Here is a 26,084-nt window from a genome sequence, read left to right as displayed (position 1 = left end):
GTCAGAGGTTGAGGGGATGTTGTCTGCCAGGAGCAGTGGAGGAAGCTGGGCTAGGTTAGTATGGAGGAGAGGAGGCGGAGGGGTGTCTAACAGCAGCCTACAGCCAGCTGCAAGTCAGTTGCAGATCTGTTTTCAGGATGCCAGACGATATAACAGAGCACAACAGGTTCAGACTGAGCAGGAGGATTCAATCCTTACCCAGGATGGTGGTGCTGCCCTGGGCCAGGTGCCCAGGGAGGTGGGGAGAGGATGGTTCTCCATCTTTGGAGCCTGTCAGAGCTCAGCTGGATGAAACCCTGGCTGCCTTGGGCTTGTGCTGGGGTTGATCCAGCTCTGGAGGAGGTTGAGCTAGAGACCTATAAGTGTCCCCACCAGCATTGCTGCCATGTGGTGTAATAGGCTGTAATACTGAGGCAGAAGGGGAAGAATTTTGCCCCTCAATGGTGGGGATGTCATCTCCAGGAGTGATGCAGGAATGTGCTCTGAGAGGCTGCATGAGGGCATGAGGACTGCATGGAGATGTAAACTGAAACTGAGGAGAGTAACAGGAGAGCACAGCTCCTGGGAGAGGGCTGAAGGCTGCAAAACCTATATGGCTGTACAAAAGCACAGGATAATGAACAAATAACCCCAAAATAATCAGGGTGAAATCTTGTCTTAAGTCAGCATTTTAGTGGCAACTGCCTTCTCCCTGTGTTTGATGCCAAGGCCAACTAGTTGACCGTATTTTGACAGAACATCAGGTTGTTCACATACCGCTCTATTTGCAAAGACCTGTTCACATCTTGTGCCCTCTGATGGACTGGAGATGGCAGCTCTCCTCTATGAGAAGCATTTTTCTTCAGCCAGAAAATTAACACTCAGCTCTGAGAAGGGGGGATTCTGCAGTTAACTTGAACACGGCTGAATTTCGCTGCTGCCACTTGTGCTCTATGCGGTCTGGTCTGGCAAGGAATTGTCAGTTCTGTGGGCCCTGGGGGGCTCCAGTGCCTTGCAGGGATCACTGCTGGTTTTCAGAAGTTCTTTGATGTGAAAGGTTTCAGGCAAATGCAAATATTTGCAGTATAAACAGGTCCAGACTAAGACCAGAGCTATATTAGTTGTGTGAAGATTCATCTAAGGGATGAGATGGCTGTAAAGGCCAGGACTTGTTGAGTGGTGTTAGCCAAAGTCAGAGTTTCAGAAAATGTTAATTTCTTTTTGTTTCCTTCTAACCTGGGCCTGACACCAAACAGTGGTGATGTCCTGACCTCTCTATCGTGAGGACTAGGTTCACACCTTTATTTTAAGCACCAGGTGTCTGTATTCAGAGTTCCTGGGTAGCTGCTGGAGAAAAACACGCACTGTCAGAGCACAGCTGATCTAGTCTGTGTAGAGTTACTGCAGGAGGAGAGGAATCACGCTCCAGATTCACTTCTCTGACTCCATGGAGCAGTAGGGAAGTACCTCTCCAGTTACATCTGCCTTTGAGGACCAGAGAGGCATATGGTCTTTACAGGTTGGAGATCATCCACAGAGAATAGTGACCTCCAAGGGCTGACCCCAGTGAAGGTTTGTGGTGAGATTTCTGCCACGTTAGTTAAACTCCATCTCATTGTTTAATTCAATCTTTGTTACTACATTTTTTTTCCTATGGGCATGGGATGTGATGCACTCCTGCATATGAATTTCCCAGACACTATCCACATCTTGCATCACCTCTGCCACTATTTTGCAGAGTTTTCATAGTACAGACTGCATCTGAACAATAAGAATAAAATAGGATGTCTCACGCACCTTTCCTACTCCTTCTGCTCCTGCCCCAAGACTCTGATGTTTCCCCCACTACTGCTTCTAGTTTTGATTTAGCTGAGTTAGTTTTCTGATGCTTTAGCAAATTAAATAATCTCTAGTCTCCATCTAAAGAAATACTGGGCCTGACACAAGTGAGTAACTGAGGAGTGCATGGTGGGGAGAACAGGTTCTGAGAGGGGTAAAAGGTTAGACTGACTTTGCTGCATCAAGTGCCTTCACTCTAGGTAGAAGTCATATTCAACCATAAAAAAGCTGAGGATGCTCAACAGTAATACTGGCAAGATGTTCTTCAACGGTGGCCTGATGGTCACAACTGACTTCTGACTGCTCATGTAACTGTGGCACTCTGCTCTTCCTTTGCCATGACAATACCTCCATTCCTAGTATGTAAGTAAGTAGGACAAAATCAGAGAGGAAGTGGCCAGCACTAGCACCAGCAAAGAAAGAAATGGGATCTAAGGCTTCGTGACTCCCTGGTGCTGACCAAGCCCATGGGCAGTATCTAAGGGACACTGCTGATACAGCTGAGGCTGGAAGAGCTTTGAGGAAAGGACACCCTTTTGTGTATCTCAGTTTGTGTATACCAGCAGTAATCTTAAGTTTAGTCCATCCACTGAAAATCATGATATACATGTACTATTGAGGCATTTTGAAGCCTGATCACAAATGTGTGTTATTTAACAGCAGTCTTAGCCCGTGCTATAGATAGCTCAGTGCTTTAATGAAGCTCTATAGGGTGTGAGTATACCCAGGTACAACGGTGTCTCCTTGGGAGAGCAACCATCTCCTTGGACCATCCACAAAGTTAAATAAGATATTGAAAGGGGAAGGATATAATGTCATGTTTGTGAAATTGGATTACTTGGCTCCCAGGCTCTGAAGGTTGCCTACATCTTCTCTTTTGGACATGTTAAGGATGTCTTTGTGCTTCTGTTGCCTTCACCAAATTCTGGCCAAGGGTGTGCTGTCTTATCCAGTAAAGGGCACAGGACGCTGCAGCCATTACTCCAGAAAATGGAGTATTTCAAGCCTCCTCCTTGTTCTAAATAGGATGTTAAACATGGAAAGAGGACAAAAGAGCAATAGTGGTGAGCTGAGGCAGTGCCTTATGTTGACAGTTTGATTAGCCTATTGGAAAGACTTCTGAGAGATTATTTAGTTACAGTGAGAAAAGGGGGAAGATTAAGACTTTCTGTCCAGCAAAAGAGGGCAGGACAATGCCTGGTGAATGGGAATTCAGACCAGCAAAATGCAAAGGCACAAGTTTCAAAGAATGGGACAAATGGCCAGCACTTGTTGCAGATCCTCTGCAAGAAATCTGAACTGTGCCTTTCTGGAAGAGCTGCCGGAGCCAATAGAAATTAATTCCTCACTCTTGGGGTAAAAGGATAATATTTAGGAGTCACACTACACAGCCTCATCTGGCTTTGGGTGGAGAATTTTTTTTTCTTGTCTCCTGGGCTCATAGATAGGGAAAGCCCAGATGGTCTGTGTCTTTGCTGCTATTTCTGCCATAACAAGTCCTCTTCTGCCCTAACAGAGACAGCAAAGAGAGTAAAACAGGCTTGGACAGGGTTAGAAGAGCTTGCTAAGAAAGGACCATGGTTAAGAAAGGACCATGCCCAAAATTATGCCCTGGATAGGAAGAGTTGTAACTTGTGCTAAATTCCCTTTGCATTTTTGAAGTTAGAAAAATTCTAAATGGAAGAAAATCCACTCGTGATCCTCAGGATTGTTCCTCATTGTACTTAGGAAAGCTCTTTCTCTAGTCATGAAGTAGCAGAATTACTAAGTAGCCAGCAACACTCCACACTAGCAAGTCTTCAAAAACATGTTGCTTCTTGCAAGGGCCTGGCACTGAGAAGCACCACACATGGTCTAGATGTTGTCGGAAATCTAAGGTGAGTTTCAAAGAGCTGATTCTTAAAGAAACAATAAAATTCAGATACTTGTACCAAGCACAGAGGAAAGAGATCAGGTAGACCAGTGTATTGGCTGGATGTTAAATGACTCTTAATCACAAAGAGTGATCTTCTTCCCTACCAGCTCTTTTTTGGGACAGAGAATGTGTTGCTGAGTGTTTCAGTACAATGAAAGGAGGATCTAGAACAGAATGGCAAACTGAAAAGCAGGAAATACCAGGTCTGGAAGGAAATGGTTATAAAAGCAATCAGGCTGCCACCAGCAATACTAACTTGTCTATAACAACGAGCCATTGTCAGGGTGTACCTGTGCGTAGAATCCTGGTACTTATCAAAAAGATTGTCAGTGACATTGTAACTGTACTTGGTAGATGATCTAAGATGAGCACTTGTGAAGAACACTAAAACATCTAGAAAATCCTGAACTACCATGTTATACAGCTAGAAGAAGCATTTGGATCATGTTGGCTGATTTTATAGTGCAACTTGAAAACTTCCCTAATCTTCTCAGTTAGGGCATAATGATTTGAATTTAGCTAAAATAGACAGGGAAAAACATGGCAGGAGAAATGAGATGCCTGGATAGGACACTATGCAAAGACACAGGCCTCTGCGAGGATGCTGATATCTGCAGGTTGCATGGATAGAGTCCCTCTGGTGCTCAGAAGGCAAACATCAGAATTTTAACAGAGAAAATCCAGAGCAGGGAACAAAATCCTGGTGTGAAGAACACAGAAGCACTGGTTGGAACAGACCTCTGGAGGCTCCAGTCCAACCTCTGACAGATTGTCCTGACTAGAGCAGGGCAATCTCCAAGACTAGACCAGGCTGGCCATGGCTTTGATGAGCCAAATTTCGTTAACTTCTGCTTGTGAAGATCTCCAACCTCTCCAGACACCCATCCAAGGCTGCACTGCTCCCTGGCCAAATTAAACATCTTAATACATAAATTTGGTGCCTTTCCTTGTCTTTTTTTTTTTTTTTTAATTCGACATAATGTTTTCAAAGACTGCCTAGCTGTCCTTCCATGGATGCTTCCCATGCTTTTAATGATTTTGAATATGTGCTATTACAGATGTTTCTTGGTTAACAAGAGTCCTTTCTGAGAGTTCTCTCCACTCATCCACAGAAGCTTGTACGACTGCCAAGAAACAGCATTTTTGGCTGCTGTTCTCTAAGGCCACATTCGCAATGCTAAATGCTCCTCAAGTGTTTTGGGTCTGTCATATTCCTGGTTGTCATGAATCGCCCTCAGTAAGATGCAAGGTCTTTAGGTCCATATGGTGGACCTAAACATGAATAATAGTCTGTATATGTGTTCTAAAGCAATATGGATTATCAGATTATGGATTATGTCTGAGTTGACAGAGAACATACAAACTTAGAACAAACCTGGCACATTGATAGCACCAGCCTCGGCAACTAAAATTTTTTATCTGCACTTTGCCCTATCTCATTACATTAGTGCCAGGATGGACTGTATTGGTTTTCACACAGCTGCAATGGGATACTAACCAGGGATAAAGATTTACATACTGTAAATCGCCACTATCTTCTTCGTAGTGGAGATAGCTTCCTAGGTATGGAGTCTAGGCATATGAGTTGCTGAACCTGGAAAATCAGAAATTGCTCATGTTTTCTCAAGGCTATTGAACAAACATGACGCAAGGCCTACAGAAATTTCTGTTCCATTAAAAGTGCCACTAAACTCATTTTTTCTTGCTCCAGAAATAGGTCTGAGGGAAATGGCTCTGACTTCTGTTGATGTTCCATGCTTTTCTCCAGTGAGCATCCAGTGTAAGATATTTTACTTTCTTCAGAATTTTCCCAGACTTCCTTGGAAAGCAGTCTATATGGAGAAGAACATAAGCCTGACCTTTCCTTTCTGTGGGATCCTGTAACACGATGGGGAGCCAGGACCATCCTACAAACACTCAACATTCCCAAGGGCAGGGAATCTTGAACATGCTGGGCCTCTCTTGTTAGTCTCTGAAAGATTCTGGCAAATAAGTAAATGGGTGAAGTCCATTATTTTTGCCTGAAGAAAGGCAAAAGTCCAATCTATTTTCAGGAAGGGCAAGAAGGACAGTGTGGAAAGGCACAGTTTCAGCTCACTCCTTGGGAAGGCTGTGGAGCAAATCCTCTTGGAAGCGTTGTCTGGGCACACCAATGACAAGGAGATGATAGAGGAATGCCAAAATGGATTTACCAAGGGTAAAACATGTCTCACTGATCTGGAAGGTTTTTATGATGAGATGACTGGCTCTGTGGTGAGGGAGCACAGTGGATGTTATTTGCCTCACCTTCAGCATGATTATCTCCTTTGAGATATTCTCTCCTATGACCTTTAAGATTGTCTCCTATAGTGTCTCTACTGCAAAACTGGGTGAAGTATAGACCAGACAGAAGGACTGCAGAGTGGATGGACCACTGAGGTCAAAGAGGGATGGTCAGTGGCTCACAGTCTAACTTGCAACCAGTTACAGGAGGTTTTTCTTGGAAGTCCCTTCCTTGTAAGTGGGATTGTTTAACATATTCATTAATAACCTGAATGATGGAGCAGAATGCACCCTTAGCAAGTTTGTACATAAAACCACCTGGTGGCGGGACAGCTGATAGGCTGAAGGGCAAAGCTGCTATTCAGAAGGAATATTCTCAACAGGCTGAGAAATGGATTGACAGTAACCTGACAAAGTTCAGCAAAAACAAACACAAAGTCTTGCTCCTGGGGTGGTATGGACCCATGCAATAGGGTAGACTGGGGACTCTTAGGCCATAGAGCAGCAAAAGAACTGGGGAATACTGGTGAACAAGTTGAAAAGGAGTCAGAAATGTGTCCTCGAATGGAAGTTGACCAACTGCATCTTGAGGCTGCATTAGCAAGAGATTAACTGGGAGTTGAAGGGATGTGATCTACTCAGCACTTCTGAGACCACATCTGGAGCCCTATGTCTAGTTTGGGGTTTCCATAGGACAAGCAAACATGGATATTGATGTGAATCTTGTGGAAGTAATCAAGATGATCAAGAGATGCTTTGAGTAGGGCCTTCAGGTGAGACCTACAGATGGTCCTTCCAACATAATTTTTTCTATAATACTATAATTCAATGAGCACTGCAAAGGACTGTGGTATGCTCACCCACTTAGAGCGTGGCCATGAAGTTTGTGCTTCTCTCCACATTTTTGATATCTTAAAGTTAGTTGTAACGATTGCAGGTAGTTGTGCTGGTTCTTCTTTCAATCAATGGAGAACTGCTCAGTCATCCCATTCCACAAATAGTACCCAAGACTGGGGAATTAATCACCCACCAGAGATGCCTCACTGATCAGTTCATGTTGATCAGACAGCTCCCCATCATGAACATCTCCACCTAAGCCAATCACTCAGGATCCCTTTTTAATGAATGGAAAAAAAGAGGCACTTCCAGAACATGATCTGCTGACCTGTTTTACCTGTTTATCTCTGGATGAGGTGAGCTGCAGTCTAGACATGCAGTCTAGACAGTTGGTTTCAAACTGTGTCTACCCATCTGGCTCAGATGGCTCTTACCAACATTTGATTCCCAACAGAGCTGGATAAAGCTGCAGATGTGTACCATGAAGGCTGCATTATCTTTTTAAAGGTAAGGAGGAAAGGTCAACCTGTTGTTAGAAAAGCCACAGAGATGTTTCTCAAGCGAGCTATCGGAGCAACGTGCACACTACCCATAGCAATGCTCTGTGAAAGCCAGAACCTTGCTTCCTACAGAAAAGCTGTGTTAGAAACCTTGAATGGCATGGACTAGGCTATTCATTGCTCATAGAAAGTTGCTCATAGATTATAACAGGACTAAGGATGCTTGGTTAACAGACTCTCCTAGGGGTGAGTTGGATACATTTTGAAGAGCTGTATGTGCAGTTTGACTCTGTACCACTGTCTTTGCACGTGCAAATGTGCAGGCAAATTGTTTAGGTAAATGATGCATTATTTGAGCTTCTGGGCAACAAGGGACTTTTCTGTTAAGATGTCAGCACATTCAGAGATTGAGATATGGAATGGATGGAATAAGAGGAGTCCAGTGGCTGAGGGTTTAGCTTTGTCCTGCAATCCCAGAAGGGATGGTAAGGTAAGAGATGTAAGGTATGGAAGGTAATGGAAGGTAGGAGAAATAGGGAGTCTTGGAATTATCTCCCTGGCCTGCAAGTGGAGCTGTGGAACATATTTGCAACTGATGAATGAGCAAAGATGGTTTGGGGCCATTATGATGATCAAGGCTTTGGGGCATCTGACAAAAGAGGAGAGATTGTGAGACCTAGGTTTGTTTATCTTGGAACAAGAGCACTGAGATGGGTGCCCAGATCTTTGAAAATATTCAAAAACCATCTGGCCACAATCCTGGGCAAACTGCTCTAGCTGATCTTCCCTGAGCAGGGAGGTTGGACTAGATGATGTCCAGAGGTCCCTTCCAGGCGCAACCATTTTGTGATTCTGTGAGCCTCCAGAAGAGAAGACCTGGGGGATCTTATCAATGTGTATAAATACCTGACAGGGGAGTAAAGAGGATGGAACCAGACTCTTAGTAGCAGCAGTGAAAGAACAAGGAGCAATGGGCACATATTGAACTACAGAAAATTCTACTTTAAAACAGGAAGAAACCTTTTCCTGTGAGGGTAGCCCAACATTGGAATGAGTTGCCCAGAATTTCTGTCCTTGGAAATACTTATCCAAAACCCGCCTGGACACAACCCTGAGCAGCCTTCTCTAACTGACCCTGCTTGGAGCAGCTGGTTGTCAGGTGGTCTCTTCCAATCTTCACCATTCTGCAACTCTGATTCCATGACCAAATATGCAGTGCAGCAGCAATACACCATGGATTTACTGCAAAGGAACCAAAAACATTGTTGTGGGACTGTGGGGACAGAAATGATTGGTGCATTTCTGGAATTCAACTTGTGAGCGGAAGATAGACACACAACTGTGAGCGTGGGAAGATACAGGAATCTACCAAGCCATTTGAATGTCCCAAAGACAATGATTCTTGCAGTCCTTCCTACTCATTTGCCTGGATGAGTAGGTAAATCCTTAGATAGTTTGGAGCAGGAATTGTCATATATTACATTTATTCGCAGTCAGCATAAACCATAACCTCACCTAGAAGTTTACTAAGGCAGGTTTTTCTTCTTACATTCTTTCTTCCCGTCTCTACTGAGCAGATACTCATGTCTCACCTTTCTCCCACTCTGACACCAGCCCTGCTGAGATGGAAATTCTCAAGGAATACTCCCAAAGCTACAAGTATCTTTAACCATCATAAGACTGAACCAAAGTTGGACTTAGATTTTCTACCTGTGTGCTTTTTTAAGCAGCTCTCCTAGAAAGCCTCTTGTTTCCTATTTGGGTGTTATCACCTAGCTGACAATCCAACCCTAAAATCCTCCTCTTGCTGGGAAGACCTCTCCTCCCACAGTTCATGCTGCCTTTTGCTCAGTCACAGGTTTCTTTCTTCGTAAGTCTCCTGCCCCTGGACTTTTTTACTTTCCTTTGATCTCTTAGTCATTGCATGCTTCATGCCTTCTACTGTTTCCTTTGGCCATCCCTCCTCTCCTCACATCATCTCCACCTCTTTTTTTCTGCTCCCATCAATTCTTTCTCCTCCTCTTCAGACTTTGAGCCCTACAGCAAGTACTTCAATGCTTTCAACAGAAAATGCTACCTACTTCCTGGCTGTCATGCTATGATTAACAAGGATGTCCTCTTGCTCTGTGTGTCCTGAGCAGTGCCCTCTCCAGCTCCTTATAAAGCTCCCACTCTCTCTTCAGCTCTGTTTCTGTTCTCTGCTGAGGTCCTTGAGGTTCTTCATCATAAGCTATCCTGCCCATGCCCTTGAAGGGACAGCCTGGCCCAATGTCCTCTGCTCCTCAAACCTCTTTTCTAGCCTCCACATTACTTTTTCCCTTGAGGCCTCTTTCTGCATAACCTGGACCTCCACACCCCTCACTGCTGGTGACTTCACATTAACACATGGCTAGATACTGTTTTTCTGGTTCAAAGGGCCACAGAAGAGGGAAAAAAAAACAGTCCATACAGTTGTGTGAATATTGCTTCCTCCTCACACCTGCTTCAGATATCTGAGCTGCTCCCTTTCTGAATGAATCAGAGCCCTGGCAAATGCCTTTTCCGATCCCACTGGTGGGACACTCTGCTTTCATAGCCTGTGTGACCATGGGGTGAGCAGGCAGGCAGCAAGGGACATGATCAGCTCCCAAAGCTTGTGTAACTTCCTGAGATATTTTCTCAGCTGGTGTAATTAGTCAGCATTCCTATTTGCAAATGTTTCTTTTTATATAACCCCACTTACCTGCCTTTGGATATGGTGAGAGCATTGCCTGCCTTGCCCTAGATGTGATGAAGTGTGGGAACAAGACATTGCCCAGTGTGGAGACAGGAGGAGATGGCAGCCCAGTGAGGAGCTGCAGGGATGTCTTCCTAGCTGGGGACATGAATCAGGGAGGAAGCTGGAATTAGGGCCTGGATGCTCCTCAAGTTCCAACATGCCTTGTCCAGCTGAAACATTAGTGTCTCAAGCGGCCTTGTGGAGATGTCCTTCTCCTAGCATGGTCAGCACAGGAGGCTTTAGCAAAGCCTCACCTGGCTCAGGGTCCAGACAGGGGCAGGGCAGTGGAGTCAGACCCAAGCCCTCCGCCTGCACCGGCAGTGGCTCCCTCTAATGTCTGAGGTCCTTTGCCTGCGGAGTCCCTGCCACAAAGGGTTTCATAATAGTGCCAGTAGATCCCTGTAGATTACCGTAATTTGTCTCAGCATGGCGTTAAGCAAACGAATCTGCTGTTGCATCCCTTACATTATCTTGCTGCCTACTGGTGTGTGGATTAGTGTTGCTGCAGCAACAGCACTTTTGTAAGATGAGCCCGTTTTGGGAGAGCTGCTCCAGTTTGGGTGACTCAGGGCTCTGTCATGGGCTTGAAAGTGATTTGGCATCTGCCTCCACCCCTTTGTCTTGGCATCACACAAGGTTGGGCTCTGACTTACTTGCCAGCAAATGCTGGAAGGATGAAGGGGGCAGGGCCTGGGAGCTGGAGTCTGCTTCCCCTCCAAATGAGCGCCAGCTGAATAAAGTTGCTGTCAAGGGTGCGTGCCCAGGAACCGGGGTCCTTTATGTTCCACGTATCAGATATAAATGTTATGTACAGCAATGCCTGGTCAAAGCAATGTCACTCTCAGTTTAGAAAACACAATCAAGTGATTTGACATGGGAGCGAATCTATTCTGCGGGGACTGTGATAATATTATTCATCCAGGAATTTACATAAATGCATATGATTTGCATATGTAAATTGGGCTTCCAAGCTGAGAGCAGTATAAACAGAGTGAGATTTTTCAGCACTGCAGAATCTTTCCCCTCAAAGAGCAAGACGCTGAAATTTATTTGGAGACTCCCTTGCTCCAAATCAGTTGGTCCTGGAAGGGCTGGTGGCTGTAGATTTGCAAATGCACCATGCACGACTCACTCTGGGCTCTGCATTTGTCAGTGCTATGAGGCCTTCCCCATCCCTCCCACCGGCTGCCAGTCTTGCCTGTGAGGTGTTCCCAGCAACCGGAGAACCAGCGGGGCTGATTTGCCTTCTTTTGCTGCCTCTCCCTTCTAGGCTGGAATTGATGGGGACACATCTCCTACTGAAAGGAGGAAGCAAATGGGACAGTCCCTCCAAAATGGGGCATTACAGAAATCAAAGAAAAGAGACCTTACCACCTGGGACAGCAGAAGAGCTGGTTAGCCCTGATCTGTCTGCTAATACCTCTCTGCATACATCCATGCTGGGGGAGCCTTGGTGGAGGGTAACCTCAGTGAATGGCTAGCACCAGCATCTGGAAAAAAAGCCTCTGTGAAGCACCAAATTCGGCATCAAAAAGCATTTGCTCAATTTTCCCATACTATAGGAACATCACACTAGATGGAGATTGCTGTGTCCACCCAGCTGACTCACAGTCTAAGGTCCAATCTGGGTTGCCTCTCATTGAAGATTCCTTCATCGTGCTGACCATGACATACTGATCAGTGTCTATAAATACCTTGAGGGAGGGAGTGAGGAGGATGCGGCCGGCCTCTTTTCACTGGTGGCCACTGACACAAATAGAGGTAATGGCCACAAACTGAAGCACCAAAAGTTCCACAGGAACTTAAGGAAAAATTTCTTAACAGTGAAGGTGACAGAGCACTGGAATAGGCTGCCCAGAGAGGTTGTGGAGTCTCCTTCTCTGGAGATCTTCGAAACCCGCTTGGACACAATCCTGAGCCATGTGCTCTAGGTGAGCCTGCATGTGCAGGGGGTTGGACTAGATGATCTCTACAGGTCCCTTCCAACCTTAACAATTCTATGATTCTATGCCCTGAGACGGGGATGTAAAATGAAGGAGTGATTCTACTCTTATAAAATGACTGAGGTTGACTCAAGAAGGACTTGCCTTGGCCTTGGAATTGTATCTTAAAGTGACTTTTGTCAGATACAACATGGAATGATCCCCTGAGTCTTCTGAAAACTATACCTAGAATTAATCCTGGTGGTTTCTTCTGATGAAAAATTCTACCTCATCACTCCTTTTTCCATGGAGAAGATGGTAGCCTTTGATGAGAGGTGTGCTGGACTCTAGAAAGATGTGAGATACAACATGCCCTGGAATATTGCAGAAAATATTGAACTAGATGACATTAAGAGTTACACCAAAGCTCCATATAGCCTGTATCTTTCCTCCTTAACAGCTGTACTCAGGTACATAGGCAAACCACGAGAAAGAGAGCAAGAGTAAATGAAGCCTTTGCTCCAGCAGTGATGGGCTATGGGATTTCCTGAGTTGAAGCTCATTCTCAAGGGCTATTGGTAGACGGATCATCAGTAATTTTCTCTAAGCCTTTTCTTACCCCAGTTCTTATACAACACTTCCTGAGAACAAGGTCCATGATCTAATTATATTCTTCTCCCTCCATTGCTTTAAACCCTCAGGCTGATAATTTCATTTCAGTTCTTATATCCTGGGAAATAAACTTATTTTCCTAGGCACATTCATGATCTACAAGGTCTATTTGTATTCACCCATAATTGTCTTTCTCCAAGCTACAAATCTAAGCTAAGTTATCCCTTGTTGTGTGCAATCATTTAACACACTTTAATCCTGTTTGCTTGTCTCCTGTCTTTTTCCATATTATATATGATTTTTGGAAAAGGCAGTGACCAAACTGTGAATAGAGCTCAGAATGCAAATAAGCCTTGGACTCTCACAATGCTGTGCTGACATTTTCTTTTCTGTGAACAAATCCAGCAATGTCTCCTAGCACATTTGTTCTACCACTTGCCAGCCAACATATTCACAAAGTCTGGGCAAGAGAGCAAGCAGCAAGGTGCTTGTAAGTAAGTGCTGTATAAATCAATGGACTGATTATTAGGCAAAGAACAACTAACTGAAGAGAACTGTCCACAATAATACTAAAATCCATTTCCTGGATGAAGAAAAATTACCATATATAATTGCTACACAGATAAGGGAACCTTTTCTCTATGCACTTTTACTTTTCAGATATCAACAATAATTTAATTATCTTTTTACCATCCAGTCAGTATCTGGAAATCCTATTATCTGTGGTCACCTTTATGCTGGACCATCCTGAGTAATATGTTACCTTCTCACCACTTTCACCCTTTCCTGACATTTCCAATCTGTTGGATGATGTGTGTCCCTGCAAAACTCTGATGCCCTCTTTCCAATGCATAAAATGACCTTTTCCAATACTTTTTAATAAACAGTTAATCTGATGGGGAGCTATGAGAGATACCATTTCCTTTTACAATTTTAACTGGGAATAGAGGAAAATGAATTAGGAAAAAAAATCTCTTCTTAAATACTTCTTCTTGGAAGTCTGTTTATTGCCAAGAAATTTGGCTTAGATATTTCTTCTTTTAGTAGTCCAACATGATTTTTTTTATAATCATTATTGGCATCCTGGGGAACTGGGTGGAGGGATGAAGGCTCTCTGTTAGATGATATAATGTGTAATGCCAGGAAGAATTGGGCTGCTGAAAATTCCTTAATGACAACATGGACATGCGGTTGAAGGTACAAATGCTAGAAACACAGTCCTGAAGCATCTGCACTGTTTTTTCTACAGATAAATTTTCTAGTGAAAAGTCATTGCAGGACTCAGAGGAGACTTTTTTACATGTACTTTTTCATTTCTTATGGATTACCAGAGAGTCTTGAATTCACTGTATTCAAAACCCCATCAGAAAGCTGCTTCCCTGGTTCCTGCATGGTTTCTATCCATACAGCAGAAACAATGCACATCTAAGAGACAAGGTCTTTTTGGCTCAAGATAGAACTCGAGTGTTTTCTCCACCAAAGCCTAATCTATGGCATGAGTCACTAGCTGGAATCAAACCATGTCTCACACTCTGGCTTCCTGGATGACAAGGCTGCTGGGCTGAATGCAGTCAGACAGGAGCTTTGACACTCAGGCAGGGTTGTACCGAACACTCGAGACCTGTAGACTGCAAGTGATGCTGTATTCATCACCCTGTTATGGAAAGCAAGCACACTCCTCTGAGCTACCTGAAGAGGACTACACAAAAGCAAAAGTGTGTATATAGACAGCAGAGCTAAATGGAGTAACATCATTTTTGAATATCTGAGAGGGTTTAACCATGTCCTCTGAGTATAAAAGGCCACTTTTCAAGTACTAGACCATTTAGCATGTAGATTATAGCAGCATCACTGGTTTCTCTTTGTACTGTCCAGCAGTTCCCATTTCTCCTTACAATACCTTTGTGCAAGCTCTCATTAAGTTAATCAAAAGGTGAACAATGATCACCCCTTAATTTTAGCAGACCTATATTTCAGGAAAACTCATCTAATTGAATGGAAGTGTGAAGACATATGGTACCTGTAACTCTGTTACTATATAAATGACCCGAGAAACCAAAATCAGATACATTCGATTAAAACTTATTAGATATGGTTTGGCTGTTATGAAAGATAATGTGTCTGGAACACACACAATGCAACAATCAGAGTTAGAATTCGATGAGACAGATGAAAAAAATGGTGGGACAAAGAAAATTAAAGAAACAACCAAAAGATTGAGAACATCGCAATCGTGGGAAACATGTTTAAGAAATCAGGTGGAAAACAATGATCAATGATGAGAAGATTGCTGAGCTAAGGCATGGGATATTTGTGCTACTGGCCGAAATGAGGGCTGTAGACTGAACACACATGGTGCAAATGCGTCACAGTCAATAAGGCAAGTAGCCTAGAGAGAGCCATCTACACCATAGATGTCTCCAATGAGGGGAGAGGGGTAAGGACTAAAGAGTTGAGTCTAAGCAGCTCGGACTACACTAGAATTGTGAAAAACCCTGTGTGACAGATTTCAAGGACCGCTACAAGGTTTTTAGCCAGAATTATTCACGATGAATGGAAAGTAACTGCTGAAAAAATGCAGAAGTGGGCTCAAAATAAAAAAAAATCATAAATTTATTGGCTGATGCAAACCCCTTCTGTTCTACATGTGGAGGATCTTTTAGTTGAAATGACAGCAGAGGACCTCTGATGTCTGAGCCAGAGAATGGCTCAGGGGAAGTGCTTCCCATTTGAAAAGGAAAGGTGACCATACTGAGAAAAGTGCCAGTTAGTCTTGATTACATTTCTAAGGTTAATTAAAACCAGATAGGATCAGAGAGGTGTGACAAAGACAAATTAGCAAATCAGAAAACAGAAATTTGAAGGAGTTTCATCCTATAAAATTTGCTTATCAAAGGTTTTCACTTGTTTTCAGAGAAGGAAAAGCAACTACACTAACAGTCCTGATGATCAACATTTCTATGAAGGGATAAGTATTCAGTTACTCAAGGAGGTGTATGTGAAACTCTTTCAGCCAAGAAAAGTTCACTATTTCTTTCTTAGGTGATGGTAGATGTTCCCTGGTCTAGCCTGAATGTGCATCAGAACTAACCTATCTCTTTACTAAATAAGGTGGTTATACAGTCTGGACACTGTCATCCTGTAACTAAGATGACATGTTAGAGAAGGGAGTTAAGAGATATTTATAAAGGACCACTGCTGTACACAGTGGTTTCCATCTATCTTTTGTTCTTCAGTTAGTTTGGAAATTTTTCAGTGTCCTGTCTATTTGTAGTCAGAGAGAAATAACAAGAAAGTCAGGGACTAGAAAAGGTCCTGGCTTGAAAGAGGTGGGAACTTTCAAGCTATACTTAGATATTATTATAGAAAGAGCTGTGAATTCATGCACAACGAATACATCATAAAGTAAGGATAGATTTAAAAAGGCACTGAGAGTTAAGCAGACTCTAGTGTTTCAGCCTGTGCTCATGGTGGTTACTGAGATGCAATTTAGCAAGCTAAAGGATATCCTTAAAAATCCATCTTCAATGAGCTCTCAGATCTCTCCAATTCATATAAATCCTGTTTTTTTTTTACCATATGGCAACATAATTTAGTCTTTATCCTGAAAACTTCCAAGGAAACAACATTAAATAATATAGCCTCATACACATGCATCCAAAGATCTTCATTACATCTAGGAACCCTATAGTCAGCTTTCAAAATCGAATAATATTAAATCAACTTGATTTGTAGATATGAAATGTGCCTCAGATAAAAAAAAAAAGTTATCATGTGCCAATAGAAGGCTCAAATTAAACTTTGACTAATTTAAGGAATATGGGAACTTCTAGATGTAGGATATGTAAATTATAAACCCAGTTCCTGACATGTCTTTCTGAAAAATCACTGATAGATCCACTGAGGAACCAAGGAAGAATATTATGAACGCATGCAGGAGACAGTGAGCACTGTATTTGTCTCACACTAGCAACACCCAGCTGAAGACAAATGTCTAGTCTGTGTTGGTTGAGTGACTCTGTCTTCAGAGAGAAATCAGTATCTCAGAAAGGTGATTTCAGCCCTTTTGGAGATCAGACCTAGAACAGACCTTCTGGAGCTCTGCTTTACAAAGAGATACCCTCTTCCATCAGTAACAGAGAGGTGATTTGCTTAGCGTAGGATCCTACATTTCAGGGAGCGAAATCCCATTGCAATTGTTTTGTCATAGATAAGTATTTTAACAACTAACTTATCACTCTTTAAAGCTAAGCCAAACTGGGCAGGATTACGACTACAATGTACAAGAGCCATTGCCCTTAGGAAAATGAGAGCAAGAGTGTGCTTAAACAGAGAAAGAATGCCAGCTTACTGGAGCTGTATGTTCCAAGTCTGACTATCTCCTGGGACATGATCACATCTATATGAACAAACATAAAATCCACCCAATGTCCATCTTTGAAACCCCTTTGTATGAGCTTCATGATGCTGTAACACTGATCAGAACACTGATAACAACAAAACAAAAGTATTTATTGGATGGACAGCATAAACAAAAGCCTTGATTTTCATCATGGACTTTGGGTGTGTCTAAACTGTTATGGGCTGGACTCTCAATGTGGAATTCAGTGCATTTTAATACTTCAAAATGTGGTATATTTGTTACGTTGACGCATTTTAAAATCAGTTGAACATCGGTAGGAAAACAGCAAATAGAAACTACTAGACTCCTACTAAGCTTGCCAAGGATGCTTCATGCAGACTTAGGAAAGACATCTCAAGAGGCTCAATTGAGTTAAATTATCATAGATTCTAACTTGGTCCAACAAGTCATGAAAATGCAAACTGCAATGGTAGCAGGTGTTAGCAGCAAGATGCATCTGAACAAATAACATTGCTAACCTAAGTGATTGCAATTTATATGAGTTAACCTTAAGCACTGTTTAAAGTGTTATCTGTAGCTTTCCATAAAAGTTCTTTAAAAGCTGGATATTCTCCCTCCTTTTGGATGAAATCTAGCCACTAGTTTAAGTTAAGTTGTTTGACTTGGCAGTGGGAGGATATGGATGAGCATCACTGAGACCCTAGCAGCAGTCTCAGATGGGAGATAATCTTCTACTTCCTAACTACCAGCCCTGGTGAATATGTTAGCAGTGTTCTCAGGGCCTTCCCAATAGGTGGAAATCAGGCAGTCTCAAAATGTCAACTAAACTGTGAAAATGCAATCTGAAAGTCAGGACTGACTGAGTGGTCTTAGAGTTATGTCCTCTGAGGGCTCAGATTGCCCAGTGCAGTATTGTGCCTGCAGGGAAGAAGAAAAGGCTAAAGAAGTTTATGAATCCCTCAGTGGCTCACACATTCAGTAACACATTGCAACTGCCATGCAGCAGCTGGAGATCTACAGAGGTAAGATAAATGCAATGGGAAAAGAATAGCTAACATTCTGTCATGACCTAGCTTTGGCGGCAATGATATAAATCTGGGCACAGAACAGGATCTGTAGTGTACAGCAGGAGCCATGGGAGTAACCATAAGGTTTCTCCTTGGTACGTGTGCTTTGGGCCACATGTTGCCATTGTAAGCATTGGCCTGTCACATAGATGGGAGTTGGCTTAGTTGTGTTCATGTTTATATGAATGTCCTACTCTCTGACAGACTTGCACTAGGGACCAAGTAATCCTAGAACTGTAGAGCAGTTTGCATCTTTTGTAGCATTGCTCTAGGTTGACAGAGTCACATGAAAAGGATCCCTGGATGTCTCTAGCCCTGCTTGGCACAGGACCTTCCACAGCACCAGCCCATCATGGCTGTGGCTTTGTGCAGCTGAAGATAAACCCCCAAGGATGGACACTCCCCACCTCAGTGGGCACTTGGTCCAGGGCTGCACAACCCTCTTGGACAAGGATGTTCTCTTCATGCACAATCTGAACCTTCCAAGCCCCTTCTTGTGGCCGTTGCCCTTTGCTGTATCACCTGGCACCACTCAGAAGAAATTGGCTCCCACATATTGTCCTTGAAGAAGACACAGACTGCTGTTAGATACCTCTCAGTCTCTGGCCAGGCTAAATGAGCTTGTCTTCCTCCATTTCTCCTTGGAGAAGCCTTGTCCCAGGCTCTTTCTCCACATCCCTCTTGAACTGATAGGCCAGCTCAGGATGCAGTTTTAAGTGCAGCCTTCCAAGAGCCAAGCAGAGAGATGACAGCTTCTCTTAAACTACTGCCGCACTCCTCCTCCAAACGTAACCCAGAATGCAGTTCATTTAGTTTGTGATGAGCACAGCTGTGGTTCATATTCACCTTGGTGCCCATCCTCAGTCCTCTTCACCACAGATGTTGCTCTGTTGCATATGTCAGTGAGATGTAAAGTCTCTACTTGACCATATAAAGGTAAGCATTAACATATAGCCATGAAAACAACTCAGCCAAACAGCTGGCATGGGAATTTGTAGGCTGATGGCAGGTAGCACCTTGCAGTCAGCCCTGGGTTAAGCACCAGGTGAACAGAAGTGCTCCTTTTTTTCAGGGCTCTTTTATAGGGCTGTTAGGAGGGTGCTTACCTTTATTGACTTTATTAAATTTTGCTTTTGAATGAAGCATTTTTTGGAAGCAATTTCCAATGAAAAGACATTTGGTTTGCAATTAAACGTCCTCTTAAAATCTTGTGACCATGTAAATTTACTTCTAAATCTACTTATGAGAATAATAACAGAGAACTCTGCTTAAGGGCAGAGACACATTATCTGTGAGTCACAGCATTTCTCTGTATGTTCATTTAGCTCCGGACTCGAGCTGGCCCTGCAGAATGGAGCAGACCCCTGGGGCTGAGGCACTCCAGGAGACAAGAGTGGTTTAGCTTTCAAGGGAATGACACTTTCTGTCAGGGTAGTCAGGGAAATGCACAGATTTCTGATTATTTAGATCTTTACTTTTGTGTTCTATTTTTATGTTCTAGTAGCATTTTGAAGCTGACACTGAACTCAGGATGCTGCCATACTGGAGAGGAAAAGAACTAGCTAGACGGGCTACCTTAGCATAATAACACCACCATGGCTTGGAGCACTTTCAGGGTTCACAAGGCTATATGCTCCTCAGAAGCTGCCCTCTGGTGATGTTTGGAACTGCCCCTCTATCTCTGTGCAACAGGGTAGAAATGAGTCTGAATTTCAGATTGATCCTGGATAGTTTTTGCTATGCAGTGTTGCCTGAGTCCCATGGATGATGTCTAGCTGTTCAAACTGCCAAACAAGTTCTTTAAAAACAACATCTGGAACTCTTACAGCAATTTAGTTCTTTGTAGCTGTTTTCATGAGCAGCAGAACATCATCTCACCATTCTTCTTTGATACCTTTGGCCTCACTGTGGTCCCAGGCAGCTTCACCTCCAGCCTTGGCAGACAAGTTTTGACACATCAAACCAGACACATCTGATGTGTGGCATTACCCCACCAGCCGCTTGCCTCTTCCCCCTGGCAGATGTTAGCGCCTCTCCAGCAGTATCTGTGTAAGGCAACATGGTTTTACGCATCAACTCTACCAGCTGAGAGCTTCATGTGTCGGCACAGGTTGCTAATAGAGCGCTTGGGCTTCATGTGCAAGACTGGGAGCTGGAGCAGCACTCTAGGCTCGCACGGTAAGTGCTGTCAATGCTGTCACTTACACGCTTCATCATTTTATTAATCGTTTTTCCCCAGAATTGGCTGCATTTTAAGGCATAGGGAAATTATACCTGGGGTTATTTTTCTTCTTTGTAATTCTCTAGCAGCTGGATTTGCATCAGGAAATCCAGTCCTATAGTCTGATTCTGCACTGCAATTTTACATTTTTCTTTTAAATAAACCTTTAAGGGCCACATGCATACAATGAGCACGGGCTTCAAGATATAAGCATTTTGAGACTTCAGAGAGTGAAAGAAGAAAAGGAGAAGGATGGTGAACAGAATGAACTCTGCCATTCATTTCAGCAAGGTGAAACACTTAAAGCTGGAGAACACAAACCACATGCCACCCCATACCACATCTACATGCAAATGGTTTTCATATATGGGTTTTTCCAAATGAGGAAGCTACTGTGGGACCAGTGAAAACTTGTTTTCAAGTTTCTATCTGTCTCTTCCCAGAGGCCCAAGGCCACTGCGATCCTCAGTGAGCTGCCAAAGCCTCCAGTCTCTCTTGAAAATATTTCTGAGGCATAAAAAATAAAATTTAATAACATATAATGGACAAAGTCCTTCTAGTTGCCAAATCATTTGTGTAGAGGCCAAGAAAGGCTGGACGGGGAGATGCACTATACTAGAGTCATAATTATGTGCAGTGACCTGTTGGTACTGTGGCTTGAGGAGCCATGAAAGAGAGAAGGAGGATTAGGTCTAACTCTTTAATCCAGACTCCCTGGGTCCACTGATGGCTCCAAGACTGAGTCCCTTTCCCAGCTTGGTGATGTGCTCAAAGGTGAATGATGTGCATGGGAGAGGAGAGCATTTGGTAATTCGCCTCAGCACATGAGTGAAGCTGTCTCTTTGGTTGTCTTCTTCAGCCCCTTCATATCCGTTACCAGTCTGAGAGCAGGTTTATTGTTTTTTTGGGCCAGATCAAACTAGCACGGCTCTCTGCATGGGTTGGATATCCTCCTCCATATAAATTCTCTCTGGACAAAAAACATACCCAAAAGATTCAGGACCTGTCCGTCAGCCTGTCTGTATTCAGCTTTGCTTAGGCTTACATACCTTGATCGATATCATCCCCCATGATGGAACTATGTGCTGTTACGTCTATTGTTAGGAGGGCAATCGGATCTGGCATTAAAAAAATGACTATGGGTGTGACTATGGTCTCTGCTGTCCCTTCTGCAGGCACCTAGGAGGATTGTTGGCCTGACCCAAGGCCACTAGCTGCAAGGTTGAGATGCCAGCCATGGCCTCATTGCCTGCTTTGTTTCCATCAATGCCATTCCTAACAGATCACGAAGAGCAGCAGATCTGGGTCTCCCTGGCCTCCTCATGAGTCTCCATCTCTTCCTTGTGGGCCTCTCTTTCCTTATAGCAGCTCAGCAGCAACCAAGACAAGGTAGGTGTTGTACAGCATAGCCAAGGAAGCTTTTTTTTGGTGTCAGCATCAGTGGTATCAGTGGTCTCATAGGCAGTGGTTCAATGACCTTTTTGCTTCTGTGCTGCATTTGTCCCTTTTCACTGCAATGACAGGGTGGAGGGTTTGTGAAGATTTGTCTCTATTGCAAAACACAAGGCCCTTCTCAATGAAGGTTCATGTGCAGTCTGCATTATCCCTGGACCTCGCTCATGCATTACCTAGGAAAATGCAGCTTCGCTGGGGACAGGACTGTTTAATAGCAATTAAACAAACTTGACAGTTGTCACTTCGTCTTGTCCCTGTTGGCATTACAGCCAGCTTCCTCCACCATCTCACTGCCCTGTTGCCACCAGCTATCCTGGACACCTAAGAGCTATATTTGCACAACAAGTCTATCCCTTTTCCACTCAGTAAAAGAAAACTCATTACAAACCCTCACCAGCTTCATTTTTCTGCTTTTATCCTTCCCACCGCACTGCCAGTGATGTGCTTGCTGGCATGGTTTGACTACACTGTGGGGCAGAGGGACTGTTCCAGGCATCCCTGAGCTCCATTACTCGGTTCAGAACCATGTTTTCATTGCACATCTTTTCTTTGTGCATTCCCAGATGCTACCACTCCACTACAGAAACTACAGAAACATTTTTTCCCGTTTAGACCCCAGCCATCAACAGGGCTGAATCTCTTATAATCTGGAGCAGAAATAATCTGTTTTGATTTAGTTGCAGAAATACTCTCAATACAGCAATGCACAGAGAGGTTGAACCAGGATCATTGGAGATTATCTGCCAGAGCTCCTGGGGTCCTGCAAAATGAACAGTATTCCCAAAGGTCTCATATTTAGCAGAAGATAAAGAAATGCCAATGATCTCCCTGTCCAGCCTGGCCTGGGAAGGCAGTGGGGCTGGTGGAGACCCTTCACCAGCTCTGCTCCCTTCCTTCTGCATCATGCAGGCATGCTCAGTCCTGCAAGTGGGACTGCTGCCCCAGAGTCTGCTCTGAACCTAAAGAGCACTGGTGCTCAGGAACACAACATGAAAAAGGATCTTTTTTTTTTTTTTTTTTTTTTTAGGATATGCAGCTCATTAAACTGGAAAAGACAGAGAATTCAGCTTCCCAGAGCAGAGCAGATATTTAGAGCCTTCAGTGGGAATGAAGGAGATGCTGAATTTTGCAAGCTGTGGGAAGCTTTGTGTCTATCCGAGCAGTCAGAGAGCTCCAGATATTTCAGCCCTTTCTTTCTCTCAGCCTTGGAGAAGCCTCTAAAACCTTTTGCTCTTTTTGCTATCCTGCCCCTTGCCCCAGTTCCTATCTGGGGTATCTCATCCCACCATGTTAGTGCAGCAGAGTCTCTCTGGCATCTTGTAGACTGCCCGATTCTCCTAAAAGGTGCAAGATGCAGGTTTATGAAGTGAAATTCTGTGGATAGCTTCTTCGACTCACTCTCTTCCCATACGCTGCCTGCCATGACCCGGGTATTTTAGCTCATGGCCAGGAGTCTTGCATCTCTTCCATATCATCATTCCTTGTGGAATAAATGGGTACCAATTTTGGGGAAGCGAAGGGCATGGCCAGGACACCTGTCTGTGGTGTCTTCTGCTGGAAACAGGGAAAGGCATTTTGCTAAGGGGAAGATATTCTCTTGAGAGAGCGGAGGAAAAACAGACTCTTCCTTTAAGGAGATTTGGGTTCCTTGCTCTGGAAGCCAAATCCCTCCTGATTCAGGTATTAAATCCTGATTTATATCAGAGCCTGAGGCAGGTCAGGAATCAGCGAGACCCCCGGAGAGTTGATGTCACCACAAGCTCCCGTTGCCCCATATAGTTTCCAGCGGCAGGTTGTTCCCTTTAGATCCAGCGAGGCAATTTTGACCCGTGCTGCTACCCCCTGCACACCCCCACTTAGACGCGCTGCTCCCCAGATGAATGGGAAAAGGGCATAAAGAATCAAAGCGACGTGATCTATATTTCCGTAGCCTCCTCTGCCTCAGGCTCAGGCCCTGAAGTTAAGCAGCCGTGGTTGGGGTGAGGAAATCATTTAATTCTTTGAGAAAACATGCTGTGATTTAGCCATTTCATGAACCTGCGTAGCTTTTAAACAATTCCTGAGCGTGGACTTCTCATTGTGCTCTTCGTCTTTCACTACTGCGGCTGCACATATTCTTTCTTAAAGTCCACGGCAATAAGCAGATTATCAAAAAAAAAATTGTCTTTTCAAGCTCATTTCTAAATATTCCTGGACATGGCAGTCCATTTCCAAGTTCACTCCCACCTACTTCTTGCCATCTCCATGTTGGCACTGAAAGGATCTAATTCAGTAATAAAGAAAAAAAGAAAAAGACTTTTCTGGAAAGGCGAAAATCATCCAAGAATCTCGATAGCACAAATTCCAACATCTCCCTCTTTGCCCTACGGATCATTAGGCTTAAAGCCCCTACCTGGAACATAGAGAAACTTAACGAGATTTATTCCAATGAGAAATCCCACATTATGCACAGAAAAATTAACTGAAATATTCTGTTATGCAACTCACTGCCTGCTGTGTTTAAATGACCTCAAATGTTTTATTCTGAATTTTTTGTTTCAAAGCTCTTCCTATTGCATTCTGTTAATAATATATTTATTTTTAACATGAGGAACAACTCAGCTACTTATTCGTTAGATATAAAATACAACTGGTTCTGCTTTTTCTTTCTGTTGTTTTTATTGTTGCTGCAAGAAAATAAGTGACATTTCCATAATTATAAAGAACAAAACCCATCTTTGAGGAATTTTACTAATGAATATTTTCTCAGGTGCCATTTGCGGTCTCAGCTTATTTGCTGGACTAAATTCACATGACAGAATACAACAAAAGAAGAGAAAGAAGTCCAAAAACTGCATCAGCCAAAAAGAACATAGAATTTCTTTTTTTAAAACAGAATTGATCACAGTTTGATAGAAAAAGAGGAAAATAACGGCTAAAAAGCCTTGCGACAGACAAAATTTCTATTGCACAAGAAAATCAAAACGCATCCGTTTACATGTAAAACAAATGACCATGCCTACAGTGACAAAAATGGAGAAATTAAGAGTGGTGAAGAAGACTCCATTTGTGTAAAGAGAAGCCTAAACACTGTCCTTTAAAAATAACCCCAAACTTTTCATTAATTATCAGGAAAATCTGAAGAAATTATGCTCAGAATCAAACATGCAATCGTAGCGAGCTCAGCAGGGCTAAGGATGAAAAGGAACATGCGTATACACAAATCCCATTGCTAATAATTAATTAATCCATTAATCAATCATAGGAGGAAGGAGAGAAGGGGATGGGGGGGGGGGGTGGGGGGAAGAAATCTTACCACCAAATTGGGTAACCGGCTAAGACCTTTGTGCCATTGAAGAGAAAAGATAGAATTAATCCAAGCAGGTGGTAATCCATTAGTCCAGGCTGGTGGAAGGGGAAAATCTCAGTGAAGTTTTCAGAAAAACATCAAGTGTGAAAATGAAGAACGCCCCCCTTCCTCCCCCCCCCCCAAAAAAAAAAAAAAAAAAAAAGAAGAGTTAAACAAAGTCCCTTGGAAGTGCAGATGACTTTCTGGCTTGTCAGAAACACACCTCTCCAAGCCTTTTTCCCTGTAGATCATCCAAAAGCGTCTATTAAAAAGTGCAGGGCTTGGGGATGTCAGCAGGCAGCCAATCAGACCGCATGGCCCAAGGTAAGGGATGAGTCTCAGCTCAGCGCTGTCAATCACGCTCTCCTCCCCCTCTACCCCACAACTTTGTTCCTAGCCCTCGCTTCCACACTCAAACACTCTTTGCAAGAGACCTTACTGGGCTAGTGAGATTTTTTGGTGGGGTTTTTCCTTTTTATTTTTCTTCTTTTTTTTTTTTTTCCCAAGTTCACTTAGAAACCCAGGATGTACAGACTCTGCTTCTGCCTTGGCACTCCAAGACATTGCAAGGTAAGGATGAAGGTTAATGGTGACTGCGCTTAATCTCATGGTGGGGGTGAGATAGACAACTTATTCTTTAGATAGAGAGGGAGGTGAATATTAACCCTTGTGGGAGGGAGGCAGAGCTGAAGGGAGCCTCAAAGAGCCAGAATAACCCTCTGAAAGTCTATCAATACATCGAAATGAGCCCCATGGGCAAAAGTGGTTATAAACTTGAAATGGAATCAGCACTGCCCAGGGTTTTGAAAGCTTGTGGGTGGGATGGATGAAGGGGGAAAGCAATGAGAAAAAATGCCATGTCATGGTTAGCGTGAAGGAGAAAAAAGTGAAGATGTTCCTTTAATTAATGTCTTGCAAAGTGCATTGCTGGGTGCAAAAAAATGAAAATATTAATTAAAAAAATCCAGATGCAATAAGAAAAGATCATTACAAGCAGTATCCATTCTCTCTGCAGGTAGCATGTTG

The 26,084-nt window shown here is 43.4% G+C and overlaps 1 protein-coding gene across 1 annotated transcript in view; it reads right to left on the bottom strand.

The window, feature by feature from the left end:
* The window catches only part of WNT3 (Wnt family member 3), a 47,053-nt gene extending 21,871 nt beyond the window's left edge, over positions 1 to 25,182 (bottom strand). Inside the window, exon 1 of the mRNA XM_010228257.2 lies at positions 25,026 to 25,182. Within this exon, the coding sequence (XP_010226559.1) occupies positions 25,026 to 25,105 (80 nt within the window). The 5' untranslated portion in view covers positions 25,106 to 25,182. The remainder of the gene's footprint in view (positions 1 to 25,025) is intronic.
* Between the last annotated feature and the right edge of the window lie 902 nt (positions 25,183 to 26,084).

This window comes from Tinamus guttatus, unplaced genomic scaffold, assembly GCF_059628265.1.
Source record: "Tinamus guttatus ecotype Peru unplaced genomic scaffold, ASM5962826v1 Tinamus_guttatus_pri_ptg000732l, whole genome shotgun sequence".
Taxonomy (NCBI): Eukaryota; Metazoa; Chordata; class Aves; order Tinamiformes; family Tinamidae; genus Tinamus; species Tinamus guttatus.
The sequence above is the reverse complement of the archived record's forward strand: the minus strand, read 5'-3'. Positions and strand labels throughout refer to the sequence as shown.